This window comes from Vidua macroura, chromosome 28 (genome assembly GCF_024509145.1).
Source record: "Vidua macroura isolate BioBank_ID:100142 chromosome 28, ASM2450914v1, whole genome shotgun sequence".
In the NCBI taxonomy this organism is placed as follows: Eukaryota; Metazoa; Chordata; class Aves; order Passeriformes; family Viduidae; genus Vidua; species Vidua macroura.
The window spans coordinates 4,221,967-4,241,517 of NC_071598.1; the positions used below are offsets into that span (position 1 = coordinate 4,221,967).

At 49.5% G+C, this 19,551-nt stretch overlaps 1 protein-coding gene across 1 annotated transcript in view; it reads right to left on the reverse strand.

Moving 5' to 3' along the window:
- ANTXR1 (ANTXR cell adhesion molecule 1) overlaps positions 1-19,551 on the reverse strand; it is a 64,041-nt gene that overhangs the window by 35,275 nt on the left and 9,215 nt on the right. Inside the window, exons 4-11 of the mRNA XM_054000608.1 lie at positions 18,025-18,106; positions 17,114-17,147; positions 16,275-16,354; positions 13,989-14,057; positions 12,135-12,215; positions 6,885-6,945; positions 4,499-4,597; positions 155-224 (exon numbers count right to left, since the gene is read on the reverse strand). Coding sequence (XP_053856583.1) covers positions 155-224; positions 4,499-4,597; positions 6,885-6,945; positions 12,135-12,215; positions 13,989-14,057; positions 16,275-16,354; positions 17,114-17,147; positions 18,025-18,106 — 576 coding nt within the window. The remainder of the gene's footprint in view (positions 1-154; positions 225-4,498; positions 4,598-6,884; positions 6,946-12,134; positions 12,216-13,988; positions 14,058-16,274; positions 16,355-17,113; positions 17,148-18,024; positions 18,107-19,551) is intronic.

The following is a 19,551-nucleotide window of genomic DNA, read 5'->3' on the forward strand; positions in this document are numbered from 1 at the left end:
CTGCTCCCTGTGCTCCAGGGCACAGCTGGCACTGAGCACGAGGGGATGGCAGCCTGGGATCCACATGGGACCAAGGAGAGTGGCAGAGCACAGGGAGGAGACCCAGCCCCATCTCCCCGCGGGCAGGGTGAGTATCGGGGCAGCAAAAACGTACATGCCAACTTCCCTCAGCACAGGTGCTGGGCACAGCAGGTAGGTGTCCTCCACCACGAAAGGCTTCTCATCTGGAGAGGGGAGACAGTGGGATTAGTGCCAAACCACTCACACAGGCCTCGGAGAGCATGTTTAAATTTAAACACGGGTTTTCCTTGCCATAAACGAGATGGGGGATGAGGAGCTGCCTCAGGTGTGAGACACAGCAGGGCTGAAGGTGGGGAGCTCTCGGGAAGGTCAGAGGACAGGGACACTGTGTGCATGGGGACAGGGACACTGTGTGCAGGGGGACAGGGACACTTGAAACAGAGTTAGTTTCCAAGTTAGGAAAGTTGTGCATTACAGAAAATGTAACATTTTAAGGCAGAAGCATCTGAACCTCAGTTAAACCTTCCAGCCTGAATTACACTGGTTTTAAAAGTGATGAAAGAAACTACCAAGAGGCCTGAGGAGCAGGAACACTGGGTGATATTCCTCCTCTGCAGAGTCGAGCCAGAGCTCTGTAGCACCACTGGTGCCCAGACACTGCCAGAAGCTGCCCAGTCCATTTTCCAGCTCTCTGGGTGTGCTGTGGTGGCACATCTGCTCCCACAGGGATGTCCTCACCCTGATTTATGAGGATATCATGAACTCCATGAATTTATGACACTGTCTCAGTGTACACATGCCAAGAAAACGAAGATCAGTGTCTTGTTTTCTCCTTTTCTAACTCTGGCAGCTGAGGCCAAAGGCTGTTCCCTGCCAGCACTTAAAAAACAAAAGCTGCTTCATCCTGCAAGGCCTTTTACTCAGATCTCCTTGGATTTTTGTTTCTCTTTCTCTCCCTGCCCACCCCCCGTCAGTCCAAGCCTCTCTAGAAGGTTTATCAGTCCTGGCTGAGCTCCAGGCTGGCCAGGCTGGCTGCAGGCACAGATCAGTTTGTGTGGAGAATGTTTTGTGTTTCACCACAAAAATGAGCTGTGCTCTAAACAAAGGAGCATCCATTTGGTTTGCATAACTCTGGCCCATCTGACTCCTGCCTGGAAAACTCGCCCAGGGAAGGCAAACAAAACAACACTTCTGCTGCAGGACAGATTTCTGCATCCCAGAGAGGGGCTGGGGGCTCCCCATTGTTATAGACACTTATTATAATATTGGCTTTTTGCAAATATTAAAATGGATTCTATATGTGTGGTGTTAAGGTAACTTTGTTATACAGATATATATTTTTTTAATTAAGCTTAGAGAAATAGCTGATATAAGTTTGCCTGTGTTAAAATGCCTGCTGGGATGGGATAACACCCAGTGAACACAGGGTGAGGACACCTCCACAGATCTGCCAACCATCAGCACTCACCCTCTGAAGGCAGTGAGGGCCAGGGCCCAAAAACTGGAGGTGATGATAAAAAAGAAGGCAGAGCCAAGAAGAAATATACCAAACAACTCTTGGAACATGTAAACTATTTGGGGGAAAGTTTACTGTGCATAAAGGGCCTATGAATATGCTGATGTAATTAAAAGGTATTTAAGGGGTGTCCCCGAAGATAACAGGGTGCCCTTGGCTGAGTGCCATAAAAACCTCTGCTCTGTGGTCCTTGTCTCCTGTTGTCCTTTATTGAACTTTTTGCATTTTCACAGGAGACTGGCCATGTTTTTCACAGAATCTCATGCCAGAGGCTGCATGCTGTGGTTTGCACTGCTGCCAGGGCTGCTGGCAGGGCTGGGAAAGGAGGAGGAGGTCCTGAGTTTGCTGCCCTGATGTCATTTGGGTCCCAGGCTCGGGGCTGGGATCACTTTGTCTCTTTGGACATTTTATACCAGGGATGCCCAGGCCTTGATCACCCCCAGAGCTGCAAGGAAAATCAGGCTCTTGCTGGATGAACCTCCCCAGATGACCCAAACTGGCCAGTCCTGGGGCCTGAGCAGCGTGCAGGAACAGAGGAGGGTCAATCCTCCCACAAAAACACTTCTGGGCTCTGTAGGTGCCCTTTCAAGCAGGTACCTGACACTGCTCAGACTCCTGAATTCTGAACTTAGTGTTCCTACACGTGAACAGCTCAGTGTAGCCTGGAAAATCTATTATTTCCAGCAAGAGGGAATAATTTCTTATGCCATTTAGCAGGGTGTAACCTTCTGGCAAGTCAGAACCTGGAATATTTCCTGACCATAATAATAAAAAAAGCTTCAATGTATGCAGGATGCTTTAACATAGAGGAAAAAAAAAAAAAAAAAAAAAAAAAAAAAAAAAAAAAAAAAAAAAAAAGAGATACAGGAACCCAAAGAAAGTGACTGAAGAGGTAGTGGCGCTTTCTTGTAGCCATATAACCATGCCAGAATTGGTTAATAGCTCACCCAAGAACCTGCTGGGCACTGAAATCTGACTGCAGGGATCCCCACTGAGGGCTTTAGGAAAGTGCCACTGCAATACCCAGTGCTGACTGCAGGTCCTGCAGGATCAGCAGGGCTTTGCTCCAGGAAAGGCTGCAAAAGCTGCTTGCCAAACTTCCCAGGTGTCACAGAGCAACGATTCCCCCTGCTCCCCCAGCAGCCTCTCATCTCCCCACTGAGCTGTCAGTGCTCAGGGCAGAGCTCAGTCCCTCTGCCCAGAGCTCAGCCTCCCTGCCCAGGGCTCAGCCCCTCTGCCCAGAGCTCAGCCCCTCTGCCCAGGGCTCAGCCTCCCTGCCCAGGGCTCAGCCCCTCTGCCCAGAGCTCAGCCCCTCTGCCCAGGGCTCAGCCTCCCTGCCCAGGGCTCAGCCCCTCTGCCCAGGGCTCAGCCTCCCTGCCCAGGGCTCAGCCCCTCTGCCCAGAGCTCAGCCCCTCTGCCCAGAGCTCAGCCCCTCTGCCCAGAGCTCAGCCCCTCTGCCCAGGGCTCAGCCTCCCTGCCCAGGGCTCAGCCCCTCTGCCCAGAGCTGTCTGGGCTGGCTCCTGCACATCTGGGCAGTCTCAGGCGTTTCAGCACCACAGAGCAGCCCTCAGTCACTGCTCTGGATGATCACCTTTAACTCTGTGCAGGCTGAAGCCAATCCTCCCAGGTCCTGCTGCTGAGCAAGCCCCTGATCACAGCTCTGCTCAGCCAAATACTCCTCATGCTTTCTACAGATGTTCCTCTTTTTTTTTTTTTTTTTTTTTATCCCATAGCTCTGAACATTATGAGTCGATGCTCTCTTCACCTGCCACTTTTCCCTGCCAATAATCCAAATAAAACCCCATTAGCTCATGCCTTTAACCTCGGCACGTCCCAGCCTTGCTCACTACATCTCAGCTGGGATAATTTAAGGTTTCAGGAACTGTTGGCTCAGTGTTATCTTTAAAAATACCTCCCTCCCTGATACAATCAGAGGCACAGAGGTTTGGAGCAAACAAAGACAGCTGAGCTTTCTAACCTCCATCAGGTTTCCATAAAATCCTGGTTCAGTTCTCTCAGGGAGAGGGTTTGAGTTGTGTCACCTCAGATGAGCCAAAACACCTCCCTAATTCTCTGCCCCACCCACCAAGAAACTACAAAATGAAAGGAAAAGTTATCTGTCATAATTGTCCTTGAAATGCACTGCTCTAAGAGCAAGGAGAAATTCTTTATAGTATCTGCTTCTACATTTATTTCTATTTTGTTTCCAGCCTTGCCACAGCAAACTCCCCCTGCTCCAAAGAACAAGTTACCCAGATGCTCAAAACACACCCAGCCTTTAGAGCTCCACTTCCCAGAGGTAATTAATGCATTCAATTTACCCTGAGCAGGGGCAGGGCTGCCTCCAGAGCAATCAGGCCTTTTCTGAGCAAATCCCAGGTTAGGAATCCCCTGCTCAGCACAGCTCCACAGGCAGAGCTGCAGGAGCAGGGCACCCCAAAACACAGGTGAGGGGAAAACACAACTGAACCCCCTGCTCACAGCTCTGAGGGCTGCTCTGAGCACCCCAAAACACAGGTGAGGGGAGAGAACCACACCTGATCCCCTGCTCACAGCTCTGAGGGATGCTCTGAGCACCCCAAAACACAGGTGAGGGGAAAACCACACCTGATCCCCCTGTGAGCACCCCAAAGCACAGGTGAAGAGAGAACCACACCTGAGCCCCTGCTCACAGCCAGAGATGCTCTGAGCACCCCAAAACACAGGTGAGGAGAGAGAACCACACCTGAGCCCCTGCTCACAGCCAGGGATGCTCTGAGCACCCCAAAACACAGGTGAGGAGAGAACCACAACTGAGCCCCTGATTACAGTCCAGCCAGGGATGCTCTGAGCAATCTCCCTTTTGAAAAGGAATCCCTTCTGCACCCTGCCCATTCAGAGCTCTCACAGCCAAGGCGTTTGGAGGTGCAAAGCGCAGAGAGGATGCAGGGGCAGGAAGGAAAACAAAACCCCGGAGCTTACTGAGAGTGAGCGTGTCGTTGATCCTGAAGCTGCAGAGCACCCGGTCCACGTTGCGGGCATGGCGAAAGCCATTCCCCCTGACCACCACCTGGAAGGACTCTGCCAAAACAGTCTCGGGGTTAGTGCTGAGGCACAGCAGCTCAGGGAATGCTCACTGTGAGAGGCTCTCAGCTGCTAAAATCGGCTGTTCCACAACTGGGTTAAAAACCTGTTAGAAATGCACCTGAGAGGAATGAGGGACTTGTCTTTCCAGACCGGCTGTGGATCTGCTGGGGGATAAAACCAGCACTGGGAGATAAAATAAACAATGGGGAGGATTCTGCTGATTGGTGAAGGGAAAAAGTTATTTGCTTTTACAAATAAACTGTAGGCTTGCAGATAAATAAAATTGGACATTGAAAGATGTAAGAAACAATGGGGAAAACCCCTGAATTCCATAAGAATGAAAAATTAAAAGGGAGGGTTGTACATTAGAGGGAAACCTCAGGTATCAGGTGTTATGGGAAATCTGTACCCCTCAAGTACCTCAGCCAATGGGGAAAGAGAGAAGGGAAATTAGGATAAAAAAGGAGGCTGCATCCTCCAAAACTTGGAGAGACCCCAGGGGAATGTCCTGTGGCCTCTCCCTTTATTGGAATGAAGAAAAAGGACTCCTCTGCCTCCTTTTTGGACATAAACCTCTGACATTTGTGGATTAATTTTCCTGACATACCCAATTTCAACGTGGATTTTTGGCAGCAGGGAACAATTCAGCACAGACACACTTGGGCTGGCCTGCAGTGGAAACATGAAGCTTCAGGGACACTGAGCTCTGCCCTTCCCAAGTGTCCATTTCAAATGGCAGAAAGTTTTGGATGAAAAAGGCAAAAAAAAAAAAAAATCTTCTAGTGACAGATAATTTGGGGAAGTTTAAGTGTTCCTTTCCCAGGGAGCTGTAAGGGAAGCAGCCCCACAACTCCTGGGACTCTCTGGGAGAGGCACTCAGCTCATCCCCACTGCAGCCTGGCTGGGGAAGGGGATTTGAGCACAAAACTGTGCAAGGCAAACCAGGAGTTACCTCAGAGCCTCAGGGACAGCACCCCGGATTTAACATCCCCAGGAGCACAAGGAACCTCCTTTTTGTGCAGGGCCAGCTCTTTGCCCTTGCATTTCACAGCCCCCATTTCCCTCACCTCCCCCAGGGCCCTGCACACTGTACTTGTCAGGAAAAGCACATTTCTGGAATCTGGGCTCCCTTCCAGGCCCCACTGGTTTGCAGCCAAGCTGAAAATCATCCCAGCACATGCAGGGAAGCTGCTCCAGGCCCTTTGTGTGCTGGGGACGGCTTTTGGGAAGGGCACAAGAGCTCTGTTCAAAATTCAAGGGAAATCACAGAATTCCCAGGCTCTGGGGGATGAGGGTTCAAGTACAAAGAGCAGAAATCAGAGATATCACAGGGCCACTTGGGGCTGGACTGGAGAGCCCAGTGCCCCCTGCACGGCCAAATTACCCAGAAATTCACTTCAGAGTGATGGCTGTGCTGAAATCCACCCCTGCAGTGCAGTGCCCTGGACAAGCCAGCAGTGCAAGAGTGGCCTCAGGTAACACAGAGCCCTCAGGCTGGCCCCTTGAGAAAAAAAAAAAAAAAAAAAAAAAAAAAAAAAAAAAAAAAAAAGGGAAAATCTGCCAGCATCCCTCAAGGACGTGCACAGCAACGTGAACACTCAAGGTGTCCCAGCTGTGCCTGCAAACACGGATTTTAAGGACACTAAAGCACATAACTGATGTAGCCAGTGGCACTTCCACCAGTCCCAAAGTGATTAAGCTATCTGCAGGCCACGAGCAAGAACTGTTTGCCCAAACTTGGAGGATCCAAATAACTGCTGGCATTTTCCAAGGACTGCTCCTCTTGTGAAGGCCTGGCCAAATTCTGATGCAGTTTTTCTAAAGCCCTCTGCATTTCCTCTCTGGGCACAGCTGGTCCTAGACCTGTCCTCCCACTAAGGATCAAAGCCCTCAGAAAGTGTTAAAGATGGTTATAAATGATGATTTTAAGCCATCTGTGGTTCTAGAAGCATCCTTGTTTATCACTTGAGTATGTAAATATCTTTTTTAAGTGCAGTGCATCTACTTCACAGCCAAGTAAGGCAGACTGGTTTGACAGAAGAACATTTATGTAAAACTTTTGAATTCAGGCCTTTTCTGTATGAAAATCCCATTTGACTTCACTTGGCAGAAGTGGGGCACATGCAAACTGCCCTGAGGTGAAAAAGAAATTCACCCCCCCAAAAAAAGGTGAAATATTTAGCCCCTGGTAATTAGTGAATCTGGCACTCTCCAGCAATTAGAGATGGACTGAAAATTGTATTTTAGGCAACACGGAGAACGTGGCCTCGTTCATACTTACCCCCTGCACAGATACTGGAGGGCTCTGCTGCCAGGATTTCTATACAGGACTTCTTCAAAATCTGAAAGGGACAAAATGTGAAGCACCTCAGCCTCTTTTCCACAGAGACATGAAAATAAACCTTTAAATCATCAGAGCAATTTGCACCCGTGGCACAGCTCCAGCCCTTGACTTCCCACTCTAAACCACCCAAGCAGGTGTCACTGCCCTCCCTGAGCTGCTGGAAGGTGAGGGGTGCCAAGGTGAGGGGTGCCAAGGTGAGGGGTGCCAGGCTCTCCCCTGCCCTGGGGCTTTGTGCCCCGGGTTGTGCAATAATTCTGAGATTCTTGGTGACCTGCAGCCCCTCGCAGGGTGGCTGTGGAGGCATCACTGCCCTCCCTGGGCAGCCACACCTGCCCAAAGCTCCACTCAAACATCACAAGTTTAAACGAAACCTCTCAGTTTTGCCCTAAATCACCCCAGAAATTGGACGGAGCCACTTCTCCAGCCTCACCCGAGGGGCTGCGACTGCCGTTTTAACCTGAATTATGTGAGCTCACCTGAGGTGCCGGCACGCCCGAGGCTGCTCAGAGAAAAGCACAGACGATTCTCCTCCATTTAAGCCAGGCTTAACCGGAGCAGAGCGTCTTTGGGAGGGCTGGCCCTGGCTTTAAGCACTGGATTGCGGTGATTTGCTTGGCTCAGGCTGGGCTCTGAGGGCAGAGGATTTATTTGGTATTTATTCCCTGCAAGCAGCAGCCTCTGCCCTCCCTGCAGAGCAGCCCCAGCTCCTCCTGCACAGCCAGGGCTGAGCCTGGGCAGAGCTCGGGGGGCTCAGCCCCAGCCCCTGCACCAGGGGACACCGAGCAAAACTCAGCTCAGCTCCAAGAGGCAAGCAAATGTCAGCCAAGCATCCTTTGGCGACTCAAATCCAGCATGAAAACTATTTTCCCAACTTTAAATTGAAACATCTGTGAGGAAAGAACAGCGACCAATACAATGAACCCTGTAAGGAAAAGAGAATTTTTTTTTTCCTCCACAGTCACAGCTCCCTGCCTCAAATACCTAATTGCAAAAGCTACTAATGGAGCCAGGCTTTGCTTTTTCAAACATTTAAACAGAAGTTTTACTCCAAAAGCAGGGCTGAAAGTACCAAGGGGCTGAAGGAGGCAGGATGGTCTGAGCTGGTGGCAGCCTGAGAGGTGAGGAGAGAGGAGATTTGCAGGAACAAGGTTTTACAGGAACTGTCAAGTGGAAAAAAAGAGAAAGTCAACAGCTGAGAACATAACTGAGAAGAATTTAAAATAGAAGAATTTAAAATAGTCAGGATAAGGAAAAACACAGAGAATGTAGCATACAATCAGCACTTTTTAAATGAAGTAAAACCCCACATGATTAAATTTGAGATTAATGACTTCTGCTCGGCTATTTACAAACATTCCTGCTGCAAGGCAGCTCAGAGGGGGAATAGCAGGTGTCTTAATTAGATGATGCAGCTCTCCCAGCCCAGTCCAATCCCTTTACATGACCATAAAATCTGCCCTAAAACACTTTCACGGTGCCAATAGCAATATTTATTTTGATTTAGATTAAGTTTCCAATGTTCCAAGCACACACCCTAACTTAAAGTGAACATTAGGCAGAATTACTGCAAAAGGCAGAACTATTGTGAAAAAAAAAAAAAAAACAAACACCCAAAACAACCCCTTTATGTCTCCTCCTCATTAAAAAAATAATTCAAAAAGGATTCAAAGTCTTCACTGCATGGGATCTGCCATTTTCTGAGTGCACAGTGTGGTGGGCTGGAGGTCCAGCTCATCCTGGTGCTCTGGCTTCCCAGGGAAGCAGATGCCACGGCAGGGTGGTGATGTCATCTCCTGACCCATTTCCCTCTCTGCCAGGTGAGGCCCAGGAGGTCATTTTTGGAAACCAAGGCAAGAAAGGCAAGAAACTCTGCAGCTGCTGGAAGCTTCCGCTTGATATTCTGCTCACGAGGAGCACCCATCCAGATCAGCTGCAGGTTCCTAGGACATCCTTTGCACCAAATCTGGGAATTCTAATTAGCAAACAGGATGTTGAAGTGTAATAGTAGGTTGCTGCCTAATTAGTGTCAGTGGTAATGACCTGCAGTCTGATGCCAGGTGCTCATTAGCAAGCTCTGCTCAATTACTGAATGCCAAAGTCTGTTGCCTATTAGAAAACGGCCATTTATTTATGGAGTGTTTCCTGTCCAATAATATCTGCATGAGCTAAGTAAAATAAATCCCTTAAAGGTGCATTTGAGGGAAGAAAGTACCAGAAAGCTGATCCTACACCATTAAAATGAGCAAGGAGCACTGTGCAGATGAGGTTATCAGCTGGTAAACATGCAAAGTCCAGTATGGAATTTGCACACAGAAATTAAACCTGAAAGGATGACCCAAAAGGAGCACACAGAATTTAAACCTGAAAGGATGACCCAAAAGGAGCACACTGAAGTCAGACCTGAAAGGATGACCCAAAAGGAGCACACTGAAGTCAGACCTGAAAGGATGACCCAGAAGGAGCACACAGAATTTAACCTGAAAGGATGAACCACTTGTGCATTCATTCAGACACAAGCCAGCCCCGCAGACTGCTTCGTGCTGCTTCATTTCTCATCCATCACAACTGCAGCTCTCAGACCCCTTGCCAGGGGTTCCAGCTCTGAGATGAGCTCCAAGCTGGTGCCATGGTTGAACACACATGATCAGGAGTTTTCCTGTCCCAGGACCTGCTCCTCAGTCAGCTCCTGTCACAGCCTCAAAGCAAGGTGATGACAGGATCCCATCCTGACTGTCACCTTGCCTCATGTTCCTTGCCTCCAGCACTCCTACCAAAGCCATTCTGGGCAGGAGGTTAGGTTAATTTCAGGTTTTCTTCTAAGGCTAGCTTCATTTGCTTTAAATTGGCGGGTTGTGATATTTTTCAGAAATTTTTCATAGCAAAGGAAAATTCAATAAAACAATTCAGTTCCTTCCATTCGTTTCCCAGCCTGCAATCAGTCAAATGTGCTTCTGCTCCAGATTATTCCCTCCTGACAAACTCAAACCACTCAGTCATTAACAGGGGGAGGCTGGAGTTTTAGCAGTGGCCTTTGCACGATGAGGAAGAAAAAAACTTGGTTTGCCTAATAAAAAAGTCACGTTGGAACTCATGGGAGAGAAAGGACCATGCCCCATGGTGCACTGAACACCCACTTTAAGAATTGTGCGTTTAGGCATGAGCTCAGTGTGGGATTGGATTTTCCTCTCACTTTCCAGGGCTTGGAGGGGTCAGTCCCTCCTGGAACACCAGGAGCAGATCTCCTGCAGCTGCTCAGCCCCTCTGGCTCCCCCAGAAAAGGAAGGGCAGGTGCTCAGGAACATTCTCAGCCCCACCACCTCCAACTTCTCTGCTCAGCAGGTCCAGCTGAGCTCCACCACTCCCAGCTCCCACCCTCTTCCCTGTTCCAGAGGGACTTCCAAGCCCACCTGTACGGGCAGAGGGCCAGGCCAGACCCACCCAGGACGAGGCAGGAGGGGAAAGCCAGGGCAGCTCACCCCAAATCCCTGCAGAGCCACACAAAGCCAGGTATGCACATCTCCTGAGCTGATCCAGACTCAGCACTGGGTCCTCCCTTCCCCTGTGACATCAGCCTGGTCCAGCCTCTCTCCTCGTGGCTCAGCATCCTTGCTGTGCCAACTCTTGCACAGGAACTGAAGGAAGTTTCCAGATCCCAGGGCCCTTTCACCATTAACATTCCCTATGGCCACAGATGCTCCCAGCACAGGGGTGCTTTCAGCAAGGGGGACAAAAGTAGGGAAGAGCTGATTTTCCAGCTAGAACAGGAATCTACAGATTGTTTGTTATTCTCTGGAGTGATTAATGCCCTCCTGTCATTCCTTTCACACACAAAACCTCTTCCCTTCTCCCCAGGCTACTGCAGGGACTCCTGTGCAGTGCTCAGGTCACAGATCCAGCTCTGTGCAACGGCACTTCCCCATGACCCTCCTTCCCAAGCTGGGAAATCTTGCAGCACTCAGCTGGAGCAGCTCTTGCCTGGCTGCCTGGAGGCTGGAACCCTGCTCAGTACAACTGCAAGGGGAGTCAGGACTGGGATTCATTAAAAACAGCTGCAAAGGGAATGCAGGGCTGGCAAGCAAACCATTGCTGCGTTGTTGTTGTTGTGCTGCTTTCTGGAATGACAGGCAACACCTGATTGTCCAAGAGAGCTGAGGCACTAGATCCAGGCTCAGCCAGGGCCAGGAAAACCAATAAACCCAGGATTGGGTTCCATGTCCATGTGAGAGCACTGGGGGAAACTGAGCCTGTGCTGAGGGAAGGGTTTTGCTGGAATTGCATTGTCCAAAGAGCACGTAACCACTGTAAACAGAGAAATCTGAGCACCCCCTGCCCCCCCCGCAGTGAGTGCCCCCTCCCCAGCTCCATGCTGGAGCTTTCATCTGGGTTTTGTCACCCCAAATGGGAACACACAGGGCCCCAGAGGGATTTCCCATCCTTTGGAGCCAGGGGAAGCACCCAAATCAGCCCAGCCACCGGAGCTCTCACATGCTGCACCCAATCCCTGCAGGAAATGCCAGGCGATGCCTTCAGTTCTAACTGCTGTATTTTTAAGGTTCTGTGCTGCTTTAGTGAGCAGCTCTGAGCTGCATGTTAGGGGATGGTAACACAAAGCAGGGAGACAAAACAATTCCTGCTCTAGCTGGGGACTAAGGACAACCACCCAAATCTCAGGCCCAAGAGCACAAACAACGTGGAATGAAGAGAGGAAAACAAGGAGGATGGGACTGCATAACCTAAAGCTGGAATTGGACATTAACCCCAATATGCAAATGGAGCAGAACTTATAAAAGTGAAAGACCTCATGACTGGTTGTGCATTTTGTGACCATTCTGGTTCATCCTGGGCTCATTTTGTGACCATTTTGGGTTCATCTTGGGTGCAGCCCTGGCTGGGCTCTTGTGCTGCCCAAGGTGGATCCATGGAGGAGATCCTCTGAATAAATCCCTGCTTTATTCTGTGACTCTGCTCTAGCTCAGCCTTCCCAAGGCACTACAGGAGCTGGGAACAGGGAAATCTAGGCACCTACTGATAAACCCCACCTTGAAGCAGCATTTTAGTACAAACCAAGGTTGGTTCCCTTGGGCTGAGTGATTCAGTGAATTCTTTTCCAGCAGGTTCTTGTGAACACAGGAGAAGCAAACCTTGGGGTGACACCAGGAGTGCAGACACAGGGGTGGAGGTACTCACAGAGTCTATGATGCCCTGCAGGGCCTCAAAGCCATCGTTCACGGGGAAGACGTGATCTCTGCTGTCAGCAATCCGGGCCAGCTGCCACGGGGGGAGAGGAAATGGAACAGAAAGGCAAAGGGTGAGATCAATTAGCCAGCAGGCAGCAAATTAAGACTTCTCCAGATTAACTCACTTGCAAGTAAAACCCTCAAATACTCCACTGCTCTCTCTGGATTGCCACTGCATTGTGGTTTATTAAGCAGTAAAATGTTTGTCTTTTTAGCCTGGTCGGCTTTTTTTTTTTTCTGATCCCTTTACAGGGATCTCAATCCCTTTACAGGGATCAGAAAGGACTTGGAGACAAGACAGTGTGGCTTTCTCTGTACCCCAGGGGCTAATGAACTTTAGGGCAAAGGTAGAACCCAAAAAAAGTTGGACTCCATAATCATGGGGGTCTTTTCCAACCTTAATTCTTCCACAGTTCTTTGAAATGATACCGGAGGCCTGATTCACCTCTCCTGTCAGGACAGAGGTTTGATATTGGGCCTGTGTTCAGCCATCAGAGAGCCAGAGAGGAGTCAGGGAGACACCAGGGGATATTTTCTGGGTGGAGGTTGAAAGGTCCCAGAGGAGCATTCAGAAACCTCTGTGATGAGCAGGAGGGGCCTTCCTGAGGAGGTGGTGAGTTCAGGGCAGCCAGGACATCACCTGCCTGCAGCTTCAGCTGCCAGGAGCACACCAAGGGTTAAGGCAGGGCTCTAAGCCCAGCCCAGCAGTAACGAGCTCTCCTTGCCTCTGCTGGAACAGACTCAATTGGAGTGCTGCAAGGCCAGGGTTTATTCCAGTAAATCTCCCCTGGCAGAGGTACCAGAGCCTCTCTGCAGCTTCCTGGAGGCAGCAGAGCAGCCAGAGATTCCTCCCAAACCCCATGGGCTGCCCCTGGGCAGCTCCTGGCACCCAGAGCCATCCTGGGGCAGCTTTGCCCTGCTGCTCCAGGAGGGCAGGGAAGCAGCTCACTGCTGCCTGGGCTGCAGAGGCTGCTGGAAAAAAGCTGGATGTTCACAGCTCCCTCAGCTCATTCCCCACAATCCTCATCCATTCTGGGGTTTCAGATACAGCCAGGTAATTCCAGTTCATTTTTTCACCATCTCAATGCCTCCAAGGAGCAGCTGTCTGGGGTCCGCTGCTTCAGGTCTGGTCTCTGTGCCATTTTTATCCCCTCTTTGCTTTTCCTGGGACTTACTTTGGGTTACACCAGTCTCTGGGTTTGATTCAAGGGAGATTGTTCTAAACCAAGCGTGCTTTGACTCCTTTTCTGGAGGCTGAAAAACCTGAAAAAGTCTCCCAGCCTCTGCTCGTGTGCAGTGGGGCTGTGCACGTGCTTCACTCATGTTAGAAAAATGTCAACTGCTACTGTGTGAAATGGAATTCATGGCCATACTAACATTCAAATGAGGAACCTAGAAGTCAGACAAAACCCTGTGAACTGTTTCTCACTAATGAAGCTGTTTGCTTTCTGCAGCATGGCTTTCTCCTGAAAGAACAGCTGCACTGAAGCAGAAGGGTTTTATGGCAATGCTTCAGTTTTATGGGGAAAAGCATCCCCACAGCTTCCTCCTGCCTCCAGCTCAGGCCAGACAGTTTGCTGTTCTCCCTGTGCCCTTCCCCTGCTTTTCCCCAGCATTAGAAGAGTGGCTGAGTCAAACAGAAAGGGAACAGAAAGGGACCAAAGCCAACAGCCAGACCCAGCCACGCCAGGTGTTCACTTCAGACAGGAACAGGAGGAGAGGAAACCCCTGGAGGAGCCATGAGCAGGGGACCCAGGGCTGTGAGGCAGGCTTTGCCAGGCTCTCAGGGACTGGGGCTCCTCACCTGGGTCTCGTTGAAGTCCTTCACACCCACACAGTACACGGTGGCCCCCAGGTCCCGCGAGCGGTTCGCCTGCAACAGGACAGGAGGCACAGCACAGTTACCAATGGGCTGGGACCTGTGGGAATCCTTAAAATCACAGGGTTTTGGGAAAGCTGCAGCAGGCAGGCCTCAGAGACAGCAGAACTGCAAGCAGAGCCAAGCAGTAGCTGTAAGATTTGTCAGCAGAAAAATGATACAAGAAGTAGAAAGTAAGGACAAATAGAACAATGGTCTGTGTATTAATGCTTGTCTAGAATAACTCCCTAAGCTACAGAAAAGTATATCTGGAGAGATAATAGGAAGTTCTAAGCTTAAGAATGGAGCCCTGTGCATAGTGTTTTAAGGCTTACAAGCAGGTATTGTATTCAAAATAAGCGAGCATTGTTTTAACCAAAGGTACGAGTGCTTATAGTGGTTGGAAAAATCTATTGTCAATATGCTTTTGCTTTGTGTGACTGGTCAAAAAGCTTTTAAAGTGAGTTGTAATATTGAGTTTTTCAGCTGCTGCCTGGGATGTGAGCTGCTGGCATCTGCCCACCGTCATAACCATGTGATGAGAGTGATGCTGGAAAATAAACAGCTCGAGAGGCGTTCCACAGCAGTCTTGTCTTGTTTGTGATTTGTACATAAACCCTGGCCAGTGATAAATGGTGCCTGTGTGAGGCTTCCCCAGAGCTCCTAAACATAAATTTACCCCTTTTCTGTAGAACGAGCAAAGGGGGAGCTTAGCAGAAGGGCACTTGAAAAGTTTTCCTCCTTGATTGTGTAAAATCAGGTTTTATCTGCTGGTGTTTAGTAAAGGGATTTTTAAAACCTAATTAGTTCACCTTTCTAGCTCCTCCAGCTTCCCCAAAGATGTCAGACAGGCTAAATCAATTTTCCTTTCCTAGTTTAGGGCACATCCCAGTGTAACAGTAACCGAAAATGCTTTTGTGTGTTCTGTTTCAGACAGGTGTGCCCGGGCTCCTGACACCTGGAGGTGAGAGAGACTCCATTCCACCTGAAACTGCATCACTCCAGTGCTTACACAGCATCCTGAGCCAAAGGGAGAGCAGCCACAGGTTTGATTTTCCTGCTGCCTCATTGAAGCTGCATTTACTGTTGCTCCAAATGCCTGAGTATGAATGTAGTAACTTAATGGTATTTCAGCAGAACAAGAACACCTGAGCTGACTGAAAACTCCTTCCCAGAAGAGAAGCTGGCGGGTCAGACTGAACGGGAAGACTGCAGCAATGCAAGTTGTCCAGCAGCAAAGAGCTTTTTGAGCAGAAAAGGATCATTCCAGTTTCACTCTGGGAAGCTTCAACCCAAACTACTGGAACAACTCACAGAGTAAGTGCCGAGTTCAGGATCTCCTTCCACCAGCCCAAAACTGTTCCTCCCCAAACCAAAACAAATACAACACTTTTGACCTTTCAGCTTGTTCACTCACCTCTAAAAGCAAACTTGTTTTTCTTGTGGATTTTTTTTATTTCAGAAGGGAAATAAAAAGAGATGAACTGTAAGGAGGGGAGCTGGAGATTCAGGACATTTGCTGGAGCAATACTGGTTTTACTCTACAAACCCATTCTTTTTGTTGTTATTGGATTTAATGCTGCACTTTGGATAGACTGAGAGGAAAAATTCTGTCCATAGCAAACTCCTGCAGAAATACCCTCTGCCAAGTTTAGATCATCCTGGTTTGACTGGCAAGTGCCAACTGTTCATCTCTGCAGGGAGGATGTCCAAAGGAACACACTGCAGCAGAGCTCTCAGGGCTCACCCCACTGTTTAACATTTTGTACAGTTCACTAAGTTAATGAGGATGTTGAGAATGTGTGCTGGAGTCTCAGAGATATTTGTGGAAACGTCAGACTGGGTGATCTGAAAGATTTTCTGATGTGACAGAAGCCACCACCCTCTTTCTGCAATCCTGACTTTGTGTGAGAGGGAAAAAAAAGTGAAAGTGAGAATATTCAGCATTTCCCAGAGCAATCCAGTAAATACTGAAACTTTTCAGCTGTGAACAATTCCTTCTTCAATATTTATTTCTAACTGGAAGTTTTAACCCCTCTCCTTTCCCCTGACCAGTCTCAGCTGTGGTGAGTCAGAGGCTGCTGCTGTCAGTGGTTATCCTTTAGATTCGTGTCTGCAACACCAAAGTGGAGATTTCTCCCTGGGGAAAAGGGTTTTCCTCATCTTTCCCATTCATAGCAGCAAGCCCAGACATTCCACTGTCTCCCTGACTACAAAGTGCAAGTCACTTACCTCCCTCTCAGAGTAGAAAAATAGATCTTCGTGGAGCTCCCCATCTGTCAATGCAATGATGACACTGGCAGTTCTGTAACCTGAACACACAAACCCCTTCAGTCCCTGCCTTTGGCTGTGTTTTTTAAAGCACCTCAGAAAACATCCTGCCTTAAGGGCATAACCCTGGTGGAATTTCAGACCAGGGAAGGAGACTGCAGCCATCAAACACCCAGTGCAATTTGTTCCTAGTTAGCTCCTGATTTCGTTCATGCTGTCAGTTCAAGAAATCCAGAGGGGCTTGTGATAAAAGGCTCAGATGGGATTTAAACAAAGATGGTGGGGAAAGGGCCTAAAATCTTCAAGATTCCTGAGCAACATTGCAGGAACATCGTTAAACCTTGGCAGCCTTCCCTTCCAAACCATAAAGTTTTGACATCAATTACAGGGAAGGAAAGGATATTTTTCCAGTTGCCTGCACTTAGCGCTGGTTTTAATAATTGCTGGTTAAAAAAATCTTTTACTTAACAGCTTCTCCACGTATTTGTGTTTCAGAAGGAAGAAGAAATGGTTGCCTGAGCCCTCCAGCAAAAGCAAGGTACCAGTTTTGGTGAGGGTGGGCACCTGCAGCCAGCCTGGCTTCTCCCTTTTGGCCTGAAACACTTTAATTCCAGCTCCTTAACATTCCACTTGTTGGTTTCCCAGTTCAGGAATACTTCCCTGACTAGCGCCACATCCCTGCAAGAATAGGAAGCCACCCCCACCCTTCCCACAGCAAAGATGCATTTTAGATCTGTTAAAGTTATCAATCAAAAAGAAAGAGGAAAAAAAACATTCAGTGGATCAAGAAGGCCTCTCACCGTGAACGTTCTCGTAGTAAATCTGCTCACTTGCCTGAAATCAGATCAGAAGATTATTAGCAATAAATCAACAATAGGACCTTGTGAACAACGTCTTGTGCAGCAGAAAGGAAGGGACAGTGGCAGTGAGGGTGTCACATCTGCAGCTCACACACAAGCTCTGCTTTCTGACCTCTGATTCACAGAGCAGGGCTCTTGCCTGGGGTTTCGACTGCATTCCTGCAAGGTCTCATCAGCCAAACCAAGCCCAGAGCTGTCTCCCACTATTCTCCTCTCTGAAAACCCCATCCATTTTCATCCCTGAGAAACATCCTAGGCCCAGTGCTAGATATTCCTCAGCAGCTCCAGATCAACTATTCCAAATGCAAATAACCCAACAGCTCTGCTGGGTCATCTGAGGTTCTGCAGTGTGTTCACTTGTCAGTGATGGGACAGCACTTCCAACAGTTCAAACCCCTCCCAAATACCCATGTGGGACAGATGTGGGAGGGAGTGCAGGAGCTCAGTTTTAGAGAAACTGCTGAGCTTGTAAAATATGTGAAAAACATACCCAGAAGGAGAAAGCAATAAGGTCTGCAGTTACTTGGCCACCCCAGGTGTGAGCTGTGACCTCACCCCACTCAGCCCAGGTAGGACTGACAGCTTCCCCCCCCTCCTGGACACAGAGTCACAGGGACCCAATGCCACTGCCTGCCCCTAAGGAGAAAAGGCAGCTCTGCCCACAGAAGGCAGAAATAAAGAGAAGGAGCAGAGTCTGGAACTGCAGCACAGAGCCCTTACACTCCCTGTACTGGCTGCAGCAAAGGGACAGGGTCCCACTCACCCACCAGGGAATTACCACCCAGCCCCCCATGTTGTACAGCTCATGAGGAGCAGAGACCCTGCTCAGGCCCTGAGCCTGCCCCAGTTACCCTCTCAAATCCTTCGTGCATGTACGTGTCCCCTCCTGGCAGCACCTTCTGCAGCTCCTCCAGGCCCTGGCGGATCTGCTCCCTGCAAGGAAGGCAGGCACTGTCAGAGCTAGGAGCAAAGCCACCAGCAGATCCTGGCTGGCACTGTCAGAGCCAGGAGCAAAGCCACCAGCAGGTCCTGGCTGGCACTGTCAGAGCCAGGAGCAAAGCCACCAGCAGGTCCTGACAGGCACTGTCAGAGCCAGGAGCAAAGCCACCAGCAGGTCCTGAGAGGCGCTGTCAGAGCCAGGAGCAAAGCCACCAGCAGGTCCTGACAGGCACTGTCAGAGCCAGGAGCAAAGCCACCAGGATGTCCTGAGAGCCAGCAGAGGTGGGTGATGGACACAGCAGGTTCTGCAGAGGTGGGTGATGGACACAGCATGTCCTCACACCCTGCAGAGGTGGGTGATGGACACAGCAGGTTCTGCAGAGGTGGGTGATGGACACAGCATGTCCTCACACCCTGCAGAGGTGGGTGATGGACACAGCATGTCCTGCAGGGCACAGCCAGGCACAGAGACTGGGGAACAAGAGTCACCCCAGTGTTTGCACAGGGTGGGTGCCTCTTCAAGGATATGGAACACAGAGTTGTGCTCCCAGTGCCTGGGGAAAGCAGCACAGCAGTGCCATCCCCGAGAGCAATATCCACACATTTCATACATTTCTTCCTAATTAAAATTCCTTCTCAAACCTCAGCTGACTTGCACCTGGCTCCCTTTCCTCACACGTTTGCTGACTTGGGTATGCCAACATCATCAAACAGCTACAGAGAATGATACTCAGACCATCCTGGCAAGTGCAGTTTATGTGGGGCTACATCCCCAGCTGACTGGAAGCCTGAAGCCTTTCCCAATGGCTCATTGTGACTCAGTGTGTGTTTTAGCTCTTTTCAGGGGTGTCAGGCACAGTGACAGATCACTGCAGGCTTGGAGGGCTGGGCAGTGATTTGTTGCTCCTCTGAGTGGCAGACACCAAACTCTGGAAGCCAAGCACAGGCCAGGAGTCTTTAATGCAGGATAAAAGCCTTGGGTGTATCTGAGCAAACTGCACAATCCCATGGGAAGGGCTGAAGTCACTGCAGGCAGGCCCACACCAGGAGTCACTTTTAAGCCCTTCAGAAAGGCCAGTTGGTGTGATCACCCACTCAGAGCTCACTCTGAGAGGCTGACTGCAGCAGGGCATTGACGCTGCTCAGTCTGCACAGCAGAGACTCCCTGGGGAGCAAAGCCTGCTTTGGCCAAGGGCTGAATTATCAAACTTCCAAGAACCCATTTTGTACCTGTGAGGTCCCAAAGTAGATAGACACTTATAAGGCTCCTTCTCTCAGGCAAGCATGCACATACCAAACCAAAGCTGGGTATAAAATGGAGCATTCCCTGTGATCAAAACTATTTCTGAGAGGTTGATACTGACATTTTAAAGTATGCAGCAGAAGTCATTAAAGTTTGTCATTCCAGACCCATTAGGAGCACAGAGTTTTCCCAAAAG